Below are 12785 nucleotides of genomic sequence, written 5' to 3'. Positions count from 1 at the left end.
TTTCACTCAAAATCTCACGTTACATGGCCCCATTCATTCTTTCCTTTACACGGATCAGTCGTCCTGGTCCCTTTGCAGAAAAACAGCCCCAAAGCATGATGTTTCCACCCCCATGCTTCACAGTAGGTATGGTGTTCTTTGGATGCAACTCAGCATTCTTTGTCCTCCAAACACGACGAGTTGAGTTTTTACCCAAAAGTTATATTTTGGTTTCATCTGACCATATGACATTCTCCCAATCTTCTTCTGGATCATCCAAATGCTCTCTAGCAAACTTCAGACGGGCCTGGACATGTACTGGCTTAAGCAGGGGGACACGTCTGGCACTGCAGGATTTGAGTCCCTAGGCGGCATAGTGTGTTACTGACGGTAGGCTTTGTTACTTTGGTCCCAGTTCTCTGCAGGTCATTCACTAGGTCCCCCCGTGTGGTTCTGGTTTACAAGTCTGGGCTCTGGCTGGGCCACTCAAGGATATTCAGAGACTTGTCCCGAAGCCACTCTTGCATTCTCTTGGCTGTGTGTTTAGGGCCGTTGTGCTGTTAGAAGGTGAACCTTCACCTCAGTCTGGAGGTCCTGAGCGCTCTGGAGCAGGTTTTCATCAAGGATCTCTCTGTACTTTGTTCATATTTTCATTCATTACCGACTACTTTCCCAGTCCCTGGTCACTGAAAAACATCCCCACAGCATGATGCTGCCACCACCATGCTTCACCATAGGGATGGTGCCAGGTTTCCTCCAGACTTGATGCTTAGCATTCAGGCCAAAGAGTACAATCTTGGTTTCATCAGACCAGAGAATCTTGTTTCTCGTGGTCTGAGAGTCTTTAGGTGCCTTTAGGCAAACTCCAAGTGGGCTGTCATGTGACTTTTACTAAGCAGTGGCTTCAATCTGGCCTCTCTAACATAAAATCCTGATTGGTGGAGTGCTGCAGAGATGGCTGTCCTTCTGGAAGAGGAACTCTGGGGATCTTTCTACTTTTAAACTCGGACAAAACAGAGATGCTTGTTCTAGGTCCCAAGAAACAAAGAGATCTTCTGTTGAATCTGACAATTAATCTTAATGGTTGTACAGTCGTCTCAAATAAAACTGTGAAAGACCTCGGCGTTATTCTGGACCCTGATCTCTCTTTTGAAGAACATATCAAGACCATTTCAAGGACAGCTTTTTTCCATCTACGTAACATTGCATAAATCAGAAACTTTCTGTCCAAAAATGATGCAGAAAAATTAATCCATGCTTTTGTCACTTCTAGGTTAGACTACTGCAATGCTCTACTTTCCGGCTACCCGGATAAAGCACTAAATAAACTTCAGTTAGTGCTAAATACGGCTGCTAGAATCCTGACTAGAACCAAAAAATTTGATCATATTACTCCAGTGTTAGCCTCCCTACACTGGCTTCCTGTCAAAGCAAGGGCTGATTTCAAGGTTTTACTGCTAACCTACAAAGCATTACATGGGCTTGCTCCTACCTATCTCTCTGATTTGGTCCTGCCGTACCTACCTACACGTACGTTACGGTCACAAGACGCAGGCCTCCTAATTGTCCTTAGAATTTCTAAGCAAACAGCTGGAGGCAGGGCTTTCTCCTATAGAGCTCCATTTTTATGGAACGGTCTGCCTACCCATGTCAGAGACGCAAACTCGGTCTCAACCTTTAAGTCTTTACTGAAGACTCATCTCTTCAGTGGGTCATATGATTGAGTGTAGTCTGGCCCAGGAGTGGGAAGGTGAACAGAAAGGCTCTGGAGCAACGAACCACCCTTGCTGTCTCTGCCTGGCCGGTTCCCTTCTTTCCACTGGGATTCTCTGCCTCTAACCCTATTACAGGGGCTGAGTCACTGGCTTGCTGGGGCTCTCTCATGCCGTCCCTGGAGGGGGTGGGTCACCTGAGTGGGTTGATTCACTGATGTGGTCGTCCTATCTGGGTTGGCACCCCCCCCCCCCTTGGGTTGTGCCATGGTGGAGATCTTTGCGGGCTATACTCAGCTTTGTCTCAGGATGGTAAGTTGGTGGTTGAAGATATCCCTCTAGTGGTGTGGGGGCTGTGCTTTGGCAAAGTGGGTGGGGTTATATCCTTCCTGTTTGGCCCTGTCCGGAGGTGTCCTCGGATGGGGCCACAGTGTCTCCTGACCCCTCCTGTCTCAGCCTCCAGTATTTATGCTGCAGTAGTTTATGTGTCGGGGGGCTCATCAGTTTGTTATATCCGGAGTACTTCTCCTGTCCAATTCGGTGTCCTGTGTGAATCTAAGTGTGCGTTCTCTAATTCTCTCCTTCTGTCTCTCGGAGGACCTGAGCCCTAGGACCATGCCCCAGGACTACCTGACATGATGACTCCTTGCTGTCCCCAGTCCACCTGGCCGTGCTGCTGCTCCAGTTTCAAGTCTTCTACCTTATTATTATTCGACCATGCTGGTCATTTATGAACATTTGAACATCTTGGCCATGTTCTGTTATAATCTCCACCCGGCACGGCCGGAAGAGGACTGGCCACCCCACATATGCTCTCTCTAATTCTCTTTCTTTCTCTCTCTCGGAGGACCTGAGCCCTAGGACCATGCCCCAGGACTACCTGACATGATGACTCCTTGCTGTCCCCAGTCTACCTGGCCGTGCTGCTGCTCCAGTTTCAACTGTTCTGCCTTATTATTATTCGACCATGCTGGTCATTTATGAACATTTGAACATCTTGGCCATGTTCTGTTATAATCACTACCCGGCACAGCCAGAAGAGGACTGGCCACCCCACATAGCCTGGTTCCTCTCTAGGTTTCTTCCTAGGTTTTGGCCTTTCTAGGGAGTTTTTCTTAACCACCGTGCTTCTACACCTGCATTGCTTGCTGTTTGGGGTTTTAGGCTGGGTTTCTGTACAGCACTTTGAGATATCAGCTGATGTACGAAGGGCTATATAAATAAATTTGATTTGATTTGATCTGTCAGAGTGACCATCGGGTTCTTGGTCACCTCCCTGACCAAGGGCCTTCTCTCCCGACTGCTCAGTTTGGCCGGGCGACAGCTCAAGGAAGAGTATTGGTGGTTCCAAACTTCTTCCATTTAAGAATGATGGAGGCCACTGTGATGTAGGGGACTTCAATGCTGGAGAAATGTTTTGGTACCCTTCCCCAGATCTGTGCATCGACACAATCCTGTCTTGGAGCTCTATGGAGAATTCCTTCGACCTTTTGCTCTGACATGCAGTGTCAACTGTGTGACCTTATGTAGACAGGTGTGTGTCCAATCAATTGAATTTACCACAGGTGGACTCCAATCAAGTTCTAGAAACATCTCAAGGATGATCAATGGAAACAGGATGCACCTGAGCTCAATTTCGAGTCATTATGGGGTATTATGTGTGTTTTATTTTTTTTGTCAATTTTAGAATAAGGCTGTTACTTACTTACAAAATATGGAAAAAGTGAAGGGGTCTGACTTCTTTATGAATGCCCTGTATATGTGTGGGTAATAATATTTCACATAATAATATTATTGTGTATGTTTGTACTGTGCGTTTCCCGGCCTCTGCTATTATCCTATTGCTAGTTACTCATTCTTAAACTGGGTATATGTTAAAGGTGTCCGTTGTTTATTTTACTGTATAGTAAAATAAGTGTATAGTGTATAGTGTTGAGTTGTCAGCGTACATAGACACACAAGCTTTATTCAAGGTCAGTGGAAGATCATTAGTAAAAACAGAAAAGAATAATGGCCCTGGACAGCTGCCCTGCAGTACATCACACTCAACTCAATTTGTATGAGAGGCTTCCATTAATGAAAACCGTCTGTGTTCTATGAGACAGGTAACTCTCAATCCATAATAAGGCAGAGGATGCAAATCCGTAACGCCTACATTTTTTCAGCAATAGATTATGATCAATGGCATCAAAAGCTGCACTGAAGTCTTACAAATCAGCTCCCACAATTATTATTATGATGGTGGCAGAATCTTTGGTTAACATTTTCCACAACACTATCAATTTCTTTTAGACAATTATCAGTCATTTGTGTCAGTGCCGAGCATGTTGAGTGCCCTTCCCTATGTTGAGTGCCCTTCCCTATAAGCATGCTGAAAGTCTGTTGTTAGTTTTCTGTAAAATACCTTTATATTTGATCAAACACAATTTTTTCAAAAAGTTTGCTGAGCACTTGTAACAGGCTGATTGGTTCAGCTGTTTGCACCATTAAAGGGTGCTCTGCTATTCTTGGGTAGTGAAATGACCTTTCCCTCCCTCCTTGTCGGAGGGTACAGTCTTCTAGGCTACCAACTTCTGCTACCAACTTCAGCAATTGACCATCCAAGTTGTCAGTACCAGATGGTTTGTCCTTATTTATAGATATACCTCTTCCACACCCACTTTGTGGAACTCTCCATTACAGTGCTTGTCTTTCATTACTTGGTCCATTATGCATGAACATGAAGGCTCAGCATGTTGTTTGCATGTCATACCTAAATCTGCTAATATTGTCAACAAAAAAGTTACTAAAGTGGTTGGCAATATCAAAGGGATTTGCTATGAACAAGGCATCTGCCACAATGAAGGATGGAGCCGAGTTTGCTTTTTTTTGCCTAGAATTATTTAAATTACTCCAGAGATTTTTTTACTATTTCATTTTTTATATCATTCAACTTTGTTCCATAGTGTAGTTTCTTCTTCTTTTTGTTTATCTATGTTATTTCTCTATTGACTGTATGTTTGCCAGTCTGCTGTGTTTCAGACGTATTTGCTAGTCCCTTTGCCTCGTCGCTCTCAGCCATACAGTTGTTCAATTCATCATCTATTCACGGGGATTTGGCAGTTCTGACAGTCTCTTGATGAGCTCATGGTTATCCATAACCAGAAGAAGCAGTTTCATATATGCTTCAAGTCTAGCGTCAGTATATTCATCATTACACACATCAGACCAAAAAATATTCTTCACATCTTCGACAGGTAATGGCTCAGGTGTGTTAGGATTGGAGACAGGGGTAAATGTACGACCCGAGGACCCAAACTGCCAACACTTCATCTGGAAGATAGCATAAAGAATACTTAGTGCAGCATTTGGACATCAAATGCCTATCTTCGCACAGACACACACACACTCACACATACTCACACTCTCTCGCTCTCTGTGGGAGTTAGTCTTCAAAAGCTTAAGAAACATTCAGTCCAGCGTTCAGACTGCTAATACCCTGGAGAATTGCTCATCAATCCAAACTCACTTCAGTCCGATACACGACATCTCTCTGTCTCTGGCAATCACTCTCCCCATCTCTCTTTCTTTTTCTCTCTTTTTCTTATTCTCCCTCACTCTCTCTTACTCTTCCTGTATCGCCTTTATCTTTCTATCTTTCTCTTTTTCTCTCCCCCTCCCCATCTCTAACCCCTTTTCTATCTTTCTCTCTCCCCCTCCCCATCTCTAACCCCTTTTCTCTCTTTCTCTCTCCCCTCCCCATCTCTAACCCCTTTTCTCTCTTTCTCTCTACCCTCCCCATCTCTAACCCCTTTTCTCTCTTTCTTTCTCCCCCTCCCCATCTCTAACCCTTTTCTCTCTTTCTCTCTCCCCCTCCCCATCTCTAACCCTTTTCTCTCTTTCTCTCTCCCCCTCCCCATCTCTAACCCCTTTTCTCTCTTTCTCTCTCCCCCTCCCCATCTCTAACTCCTTTTCTCTCTTTCTCTCTCCCCCTCCCCATCTCTAACCCCTTTTCTCTCTTTCTCTCTCCCCCTCCCCATCTCTAACCCCTTTTCTCTCTTTCTCTCTCCCCTCCCCATCTCTAACCCCTTTTCTCTCTTTCTCTCTCCCCTCCCCATCTCTAACCCCTTTTCTCTCTTTCTTTCTCCCCCCCCATCTCTAACCCTTTTCTCTCTTTCTCTCTCCCCCTCCCCATCTCTAACCCCTTTTCTCTCTTTCTCTCTCCCCCTCCCCATCTCTAACTCCTTTTCTCTCTTTCTCTCTCCCCCTCCCCATCTCTAACCCCTTTTCTCTCTTTCTCTCTCCCCTCCCCATCTCTAACCCCTTTTCTCTCTTTCTTTCTCCCCCTCCCCATCTCTAACCCTTTTCTCTCTTTCTCTCTCCACCTCCCCATCTCTAACCCCTTTTCTCTCTTTCTCTCTCCCCCTCCCCATCTCTAACTCCTTTTCTCTCTTTCTCTCTCCCCCTCCCCATCTCTAACCCCTTTTCTCTCTCCCCTCCCCATCTCTAACCCCCTTTCTCTCTTTCTCTCTCCCCTCCCCATCTCTAACCCCTTTTCTCTCTTTCTCTCTCCCCCTCCCCATCTCTAACCCCTTTTCTCTCTTTCTCTCTCCCCCTCCCCATCTCTAACCCCTTTTCTCTCTTTCTCTCTCCCCCTCCCCATCTCTAACCCATTTTCTCTCTTTCTCTCTCCCCCTCCCCATCTCTAACCCCTTTTCTCTCTTTCTTTCTCCCCCTCCCCATCTCTAACCCCTTTTCCCTCTTTCTCTCTCCCCCTCCCCATCTCTAACCCCTTTTCTCTCTTTCTCTCTCCCCCTCCCCATCTCTAACCCCTTTTCTCTCTTTTTCTCTCCCCCTCCCCATCTCTAACCCCTTTTCTCTCTTTCTCTCTCCCCCTCCCCATCTCTAACCCCCTTTCTCTCTTTCTCTCTCCCCCTCCCCATCTCTAACCCCTTTTCTGTCTTTCTCTCTCCCCCTCCCCATCTCTAACCCCTTTTCTCTCTTTCTCTCTCCCCCTCCCCATCTCTAACCCCTTTTCTCTCTTTCTTTCTCCCCCTCCCCATCTCTAACCCCTTTTCTCTCTTTCTCTCTCCCCCTCCCCATCTCTAACCCCTTTTCTCTCTTTCTCTTTTCTTTAAAGGAACTCAAATCTGACACACAATAATTTCCTTTCACATTACTGAAAACAAGTTTCACCATTTCTCAGGTAGTTTGATCTCAATGACTTATAGAATGTTATTAAAATATTATGAAACTTTACACACGTTATCTTAATGATCGACACCAATGGCATTTGAAACGCAATAATCGTCTGTTGACATCTAATTGTGTTGGATTAGAGGCAGCCGCAGTGATATTTGTGGTTATTGAAAGGAGAGCACACACACACACAGGTATGAAGGTTGAAATGTTCCTGTTCATTTCTCATTTATCCACCAATCATCCTCCATCTTCCTCTCAGCGGCAGTCGCAACACTTATGGAGAGGCAAACATTATATCTGAGTGTGTGCGTGTTCTGAAAACAAGACTTCTTCTAGGAAACAAGCTGTCAAACAGTGCCATCAGCTGGTAGTGGTGTGCAGGCTTTTGCTCACACCATGCTCTACCGAAATAACGACAAATTATTAGGACCTTGATTAGCTAAATCAGATGTGTTACAGTATGGCTTGAGCAAAAGCCTGCACTTCAAGCAATTAATCATTATCAGGAGAAGGGTGGACCACAAACTCTTATAACTCTATACAGTGCCTTGCAAAATTATTCACCCCCTTGGCGTTTTTCCTATTTTGTTGCATTACAACCTGTTATTTAAATGGATTTTTATTTGTGTTAAATGATCTGTCACATGATCTCAGTATATATAAACCTGTTCTGAAAGGCCCCCGAGTCTGCAACACCACTAAGCAAGGGGCACCACCAAGCAAGCGGCACCATGAAGACCAAGGAGCTCTCCAAACAGGTCAGGGACAAAGTTGCCCCTGACAACTTTGGGTTGGGTTAGGGTTAGGTCATAAAAAAATATCAGAAACTTTGAACATCCCACGGAGCACAATTAAATCCATTATTAAAAAATGTCAAGAGTATGGCACCACAACAAACCTGCCAAGAGAGGGCCGCCCACTAAAACTCACGGACCAGGCAAAGAGGGCATTAATCTGAGACCAAAGAGACCAAAGATAACCTTGAAGGAGCTGCAAAGCGTCAAAAGGCATGTGGGAGACTCCCCAAACATATGGAAGAAGGTACTCTGGTCAGATGAGACTAAAATTGAGCTTTTTGGCCGACAAGGAAAACACTATGTCTGGCGCAAACCCAACACCTCTCATCACCCTGAGAACACCATCCCCACAGTGAAACATAGTGGTGGCAGCATCATGCTGTGGGGATGTTTTTCATTGGCAGGAACTGGGAAACTGGTCAGAATTGAAGGAATGATGGATGGTGCTAAATACAGGGAAAGTCTTGAGTGAAACCTGATTTGAGACTGGGACGGAGGTTCACCTTCCAGCAGGACAATGACCCTAAGCATACTGCTAAAGCAGCACTCGAGTGGTTTAAGGGGAAACATGTAAATGTCTCGGAATGACCTAGTCAAAGGCCAGACCTCAATCCAATTCAGAATCTGTGGTATGACTTAAAGATTGCTGTACACAAGCGGAACCCATCCAACTTGAAGGAGCTGGAGCAGTTTTGCCTTGAAGAATGGGCAAAAATCCCAGCAGTTAGATGTGCTTATAGAGACATACCCCAAGAGACTTGCAGCTGTAATCGCTGCAAAAGGTGGCTCTACAAAGTATTGACTTTGGGGGGGGGGGGGGGATAGTTATGCATGCTCAAATGTTCTGTTTTTTTGGTATTATTTCTTGTTTGTATCACAATAAAAAATATTTTGCATCTTCATAGTTGTAGGCATGTTGTGTAAATCAAATGATACAAACCCCCCCAAAATCTATTTTAATTCCAGGTTGTAAGGCAACAAAATAGGAAAAATGCCAAGGGGTGTGAATACTTTCGCAAGCCACTGTAACTGCAGAAACACAACTGTTTCAATATACACTGAATTAAAATATAAACACAACATGCAACAATTTCAAAGATTTTACTGAGTTTCATACAAGGAAATCAGTCAATTGAAATACATTAATTAGGCCCTAATCTATGGATTTCACATGACTGGGAATATAGATACGCATCTGTTGGTCACAGATACGTAAAAAAGAATGTAGGAGCGTGGATCAGAAAAACCAGCCAGTATCTGGTGTGACCACACATTTCCTTCCCATGGAGTTGATCAGGCTGTTGTGGCCTGTGGAATGTTGTCCCATTCCTCTTCAAAAGCTGTGCAGAAGTTACTGGATATTGGCGGGAACTGGAACATGCTGTCATACGCATCCCAAACATACTCAATGGGTGACATGTCGGGTGAGTATGCAGGCCATGGAAGAACTCTGACATTTTCAGCTTCCAGAATTTGTGTTCAGATCTGTGCATTATTATGCTGAAGCATAAGGTGATGGCGGCAAATGAATGCCACAGCAATGGGCCTCATGATCTCGTCACGGTATCTCTGTGCATTGAAATTGCCATCGATACAACTTTGACATCAGCAAACAGCCCGCCCACACAACGCCATACACTCTGTAGGCCATCTGCTTCGTACAGTTGAAACTGGGATGCATCCGTGAAGGGCACACTTCTCCAGTGTGCCAGTGGCCATCGAAGGTCAGCATTTTCCAACTGAAGTCAGTTACAACACCGAACTGCAGTCAGGTCAAGACTCCGGTGAGGATGATGAGCAGACAGATCAGGTTCCCTGGGACAGTTTCTGACAGTTTGTGCAGAAATTCTTTGGTTGTGCAAATCCACAGTTTCATCAGCTGTCCGGATGTGGAGGTCCAGGGCTGGTGTGGTTACACGTGGTCTGAGGTTGTGAGGCCGATTGGACGTACTGCCAAATTCTCTAAAACGACGTTGGAGGTGGCTTATGGTAGAGAAATTAACATTAAATTATCTGGAAACAGCTCTGGTGGATATTCCTGCAGTCAGCATGCAAATTGCACGCTCCCTCAAAACTTGAGACATGTCTGGCATTATGTTGTGTGACAAAACTTCACATTTTAGAGTGGTCTACTATTGTTGCCAGCACAAGGTGCACCTGTGTAATGATCATGCTGTTTAATCAGCTTCTTGATATGGCACACCTATTTGGTGGGTGGATTATCTTGGCAAAGGAGAAATGCTCAATAATAGGGAGGAAAACAAATTTGTGCACAAAATTTGAGAGAAATACAAAACAAATTGTGGACAATTTCTGGTATATTTTATTTCAGCTCATGAAACCAACACTTTACATGTTGCGTTTATATCTTTGTTTAGTATTGAACACCACCACTCTATTTCACCATGATTGTTGTGAATGAGTTTTCCAGTACTAATAACAATGAATGAATATAGTGTTAAATACCGTATATAACGCAAATGTGTTTTATGTGTTAAATCTTGTGAATAATAATAGTTTTGCATATTCAATCAAAAGACTGTTTAGTCAATAAATTACATAATTATACATATCAATGTAAGAGCTAACGAGTGTAACTCAGTGGACAACGTTTTTGTTAGAATAAGAACATAAACAACCAGTATGAGCATAGTGATGTCGAAACCATATTGAGGCACTAATGCTTTTTAAAATTAATTTAAGCAATTGAAATTCTCTGTGGAGTTCTCTGAAGTAAGAAGCAGGAAACGCTTCTGACCACAAAGACTGTTTAACCTCTATCCCTTCCCCCTGTTCCTCCTTCCCTGTCTCCATTCCAGCAGTGGGTATATTGATCTTTTCATAATTCCCTCACTCACTGACCACTCTGAAACCACTATCCATTTCCCTTTGTCTATAGTCATTTAGAAAAATAACACTAATGAAACTTTAACACACAGACAAAACATTAACAAGACTCTTAAAAGTGAACTATGACTTATTCTTCTCATTGAGAACAGGGAGAGAAAGAGAGAGTGGAAGAGAAAAAGAAAGAAGGAGAAAGAGTTGAGCAAAAAAGTTGATCATCTATTTCATGAATTTGGTGGAAAATCTTTACCATTAGAATTGGTACATATTCAACATTATCTCACAATCCATTATTACCTAGGAAGAAAGGTTTAGACTATAGTTAGCGGTGCTACATGATACTAGTAATCTAAATACATGGTGATGAAGAAGCTCCAAGTCCAGCTGACATGACAATCACATGACGTGTAAGTTTGATCTAACTTACTCAGCAAATTGTCAAAGACTCCAGCTACCCAAGTCATAGACTGTTGTCTCTGCTAGCGCATGGTAAGGGGTACCAATACACCAAGTCTGAAACCAACAGGATCCTGAACCCCCAAGCCATAAGACTGGTGAATAGGTAGTTAAATAGTTAACCAATAGCTGCCCAGACTATCTGCATTGACCCTTTTGCATGAACTCTTTTGACTCGTCACATACGCTGCTGCTACTATTTATTATTTATTTTCCTAGTCACTTTATCCCTACCTATATGTACATATCTATCTCAGTTACCTCGTACCCCTGCACATCCACTCCATACTGCTACCCCGTGTATGTAGCCAAGTTATCGTTACTCATTGTGCATTTATTCCGTGTGTTATTATGACTTGTTTTCTCTCTGCATTGTTGGGAAGGGCCCTTTAGTTAGACTTTCACTGTTAGTCTGGGTGGCAGCGTAGCCTAGTGGTTAGAGCGTTGGACTAGTAACCGGAAGGTTGCAAGTTCAAATCCCTGAGCTGACAAGGTACAAATCTGTCATTCTGTTAAATCTGTTAACCCACTGTTCCAAGGCCGTCATTGAAAATAAGAATTTGTTCTTAACTGACTTAGCCTAGTTAAATAAAGGTTAAAATTCAATGTCTATTCCACATTGGTTCAATGTCATTTCATTGACTACATCAGGGAGAAATAGCTGTGTTCAAGGGCTAGAGAGGAAAAGTTTGAGCTATTATGGAAGATCATTGTTAGTACTAGTTTGGTAGCTGGTTAAACAGTAGCAGACAGCAGGGTAGCCATTTGGTTTTGGAGCTGGAAGGATAAGCATCGGATAGAACTAGAAGACTAATTTATTGTCAGTAGCTGAGAAAGGTGACTGGTTGTCATTTGTCAATAGCTAACCCGGAGTACCAATAGTTTGTAGGATTTTGAAAAACTAGCTATAGTACCAGAGGTCTAACAGGTAAGTTACAAGTTCAGTCTCCTGAGGAAACTAGTTGGTTAGGGTTAATATTAGGGATCAGCAGTTAGAGGCCAGAGGTCCCAGTCTCTACTTGAGGCTCTTCTCTTTAGGCATTTTGTTAGGAGGCAGGAATAGTTCTGAGTCCTCCTGGGGCCCCGGGCCCTTCATCGCCATACTGGCCCCTACCATAGCTGGATAACTCCTGTTCCTCCTCATCCCCTCTGGTCCAAAGGGCGACCCGGGCCTCCGTAGCCCACCCAGAGGCCCCAGGAGGGGACTTGGTCCCCCGGTTACACCCCCTGGTCCTGGAGGACACCCAGCCACACCCAGGCGCCTCACCTTGTCCACCAGGTTGAGGTTATGAACTGTGACGCTAACATCTGTCTGGCTCTCACAATCTCTCCCCCTCTGCTGCCTCCTGCTCCGGCTGCTCCCCATCCCCCCCGCTACTTCCTTCAGAATGGACCGTGCCGGCTTGGAGGCCAGGAAGTTGTCATAGGAAGGAGACTTGAAGTCGAAGCCCGCGGGGGTGTTGGTCCCCGAGGATGGGGGGTCGTGTCCTGTGGGGGAGTTGGGGGGAGTGGAGGGGCGGAGGGAGTCGGGGTGGGGGGCTGGGTGGAGGTTAGGGGTGATGGAGGTACTGAACAGCACCCCTCCGCTCCCCACCCCGGGCCCGCCAGCCCTGTCCCAGCCCTGGGTCTGGTGGTGGTACATGGCTGCAGAGATGCCTCTCTCCTGCAGAAGGCGCACTAATCCCAGAGAGGTACTGGTGGTACGTGTGGCTTCCCTGAAGAAGGGGAAATCATATACACACACAGGCAGGTGCACACACACACACACACACACACACACACACACACACACGCACACACAAACACACACACA

The 12785-nt window shown here is 44.8% G+C and overlaps 1 protein-coding gene across 1 annotated transcript in view; it reads right to left on the bottom strand.

Moving 5' to 3' along the window:
• LOC135551985 (trafficking kinesin-binding protein 1-like) overlaps window positions 1-12785 on the bottom strand; it is a 55182-nt gene that overhangs the window by 2182 nt on the left and 40215 nt on the right. Inside the window, exon 16 of the mRNA XM_064983313.1 lies at window positions 12087-12687. Coding sequence (XP_064839385.1) covers window positions 12087-12687 — 601 coding nt within the window. The remainder of the gene's footprint in view (window positions 1-12086; window positions 12688-12785) is intronic.

Source organism: Oncorhynchus masou, chromosome 13 (assembly GCF_036934945.1).
Source record: "Oncorhynchus masou masou isolate Uvic2021 chromosome 13, UVic_Omas_1.1, whole genome shotgun sequence".
In the NCBI taxonomy this organism is placed as follows: domain Eukaryota; kingdom Metazoa; phylum Chordata; class Actinopteri; order Salmoniformes; family Salmonidae; genus Oncorhynchus; species Oncorhynchus masou.
The sequence above is the reverse complement of the archived record's forward strand: the minus strand, read 5'-3'. Positions and strand labels throughout refer to the sequence as shown.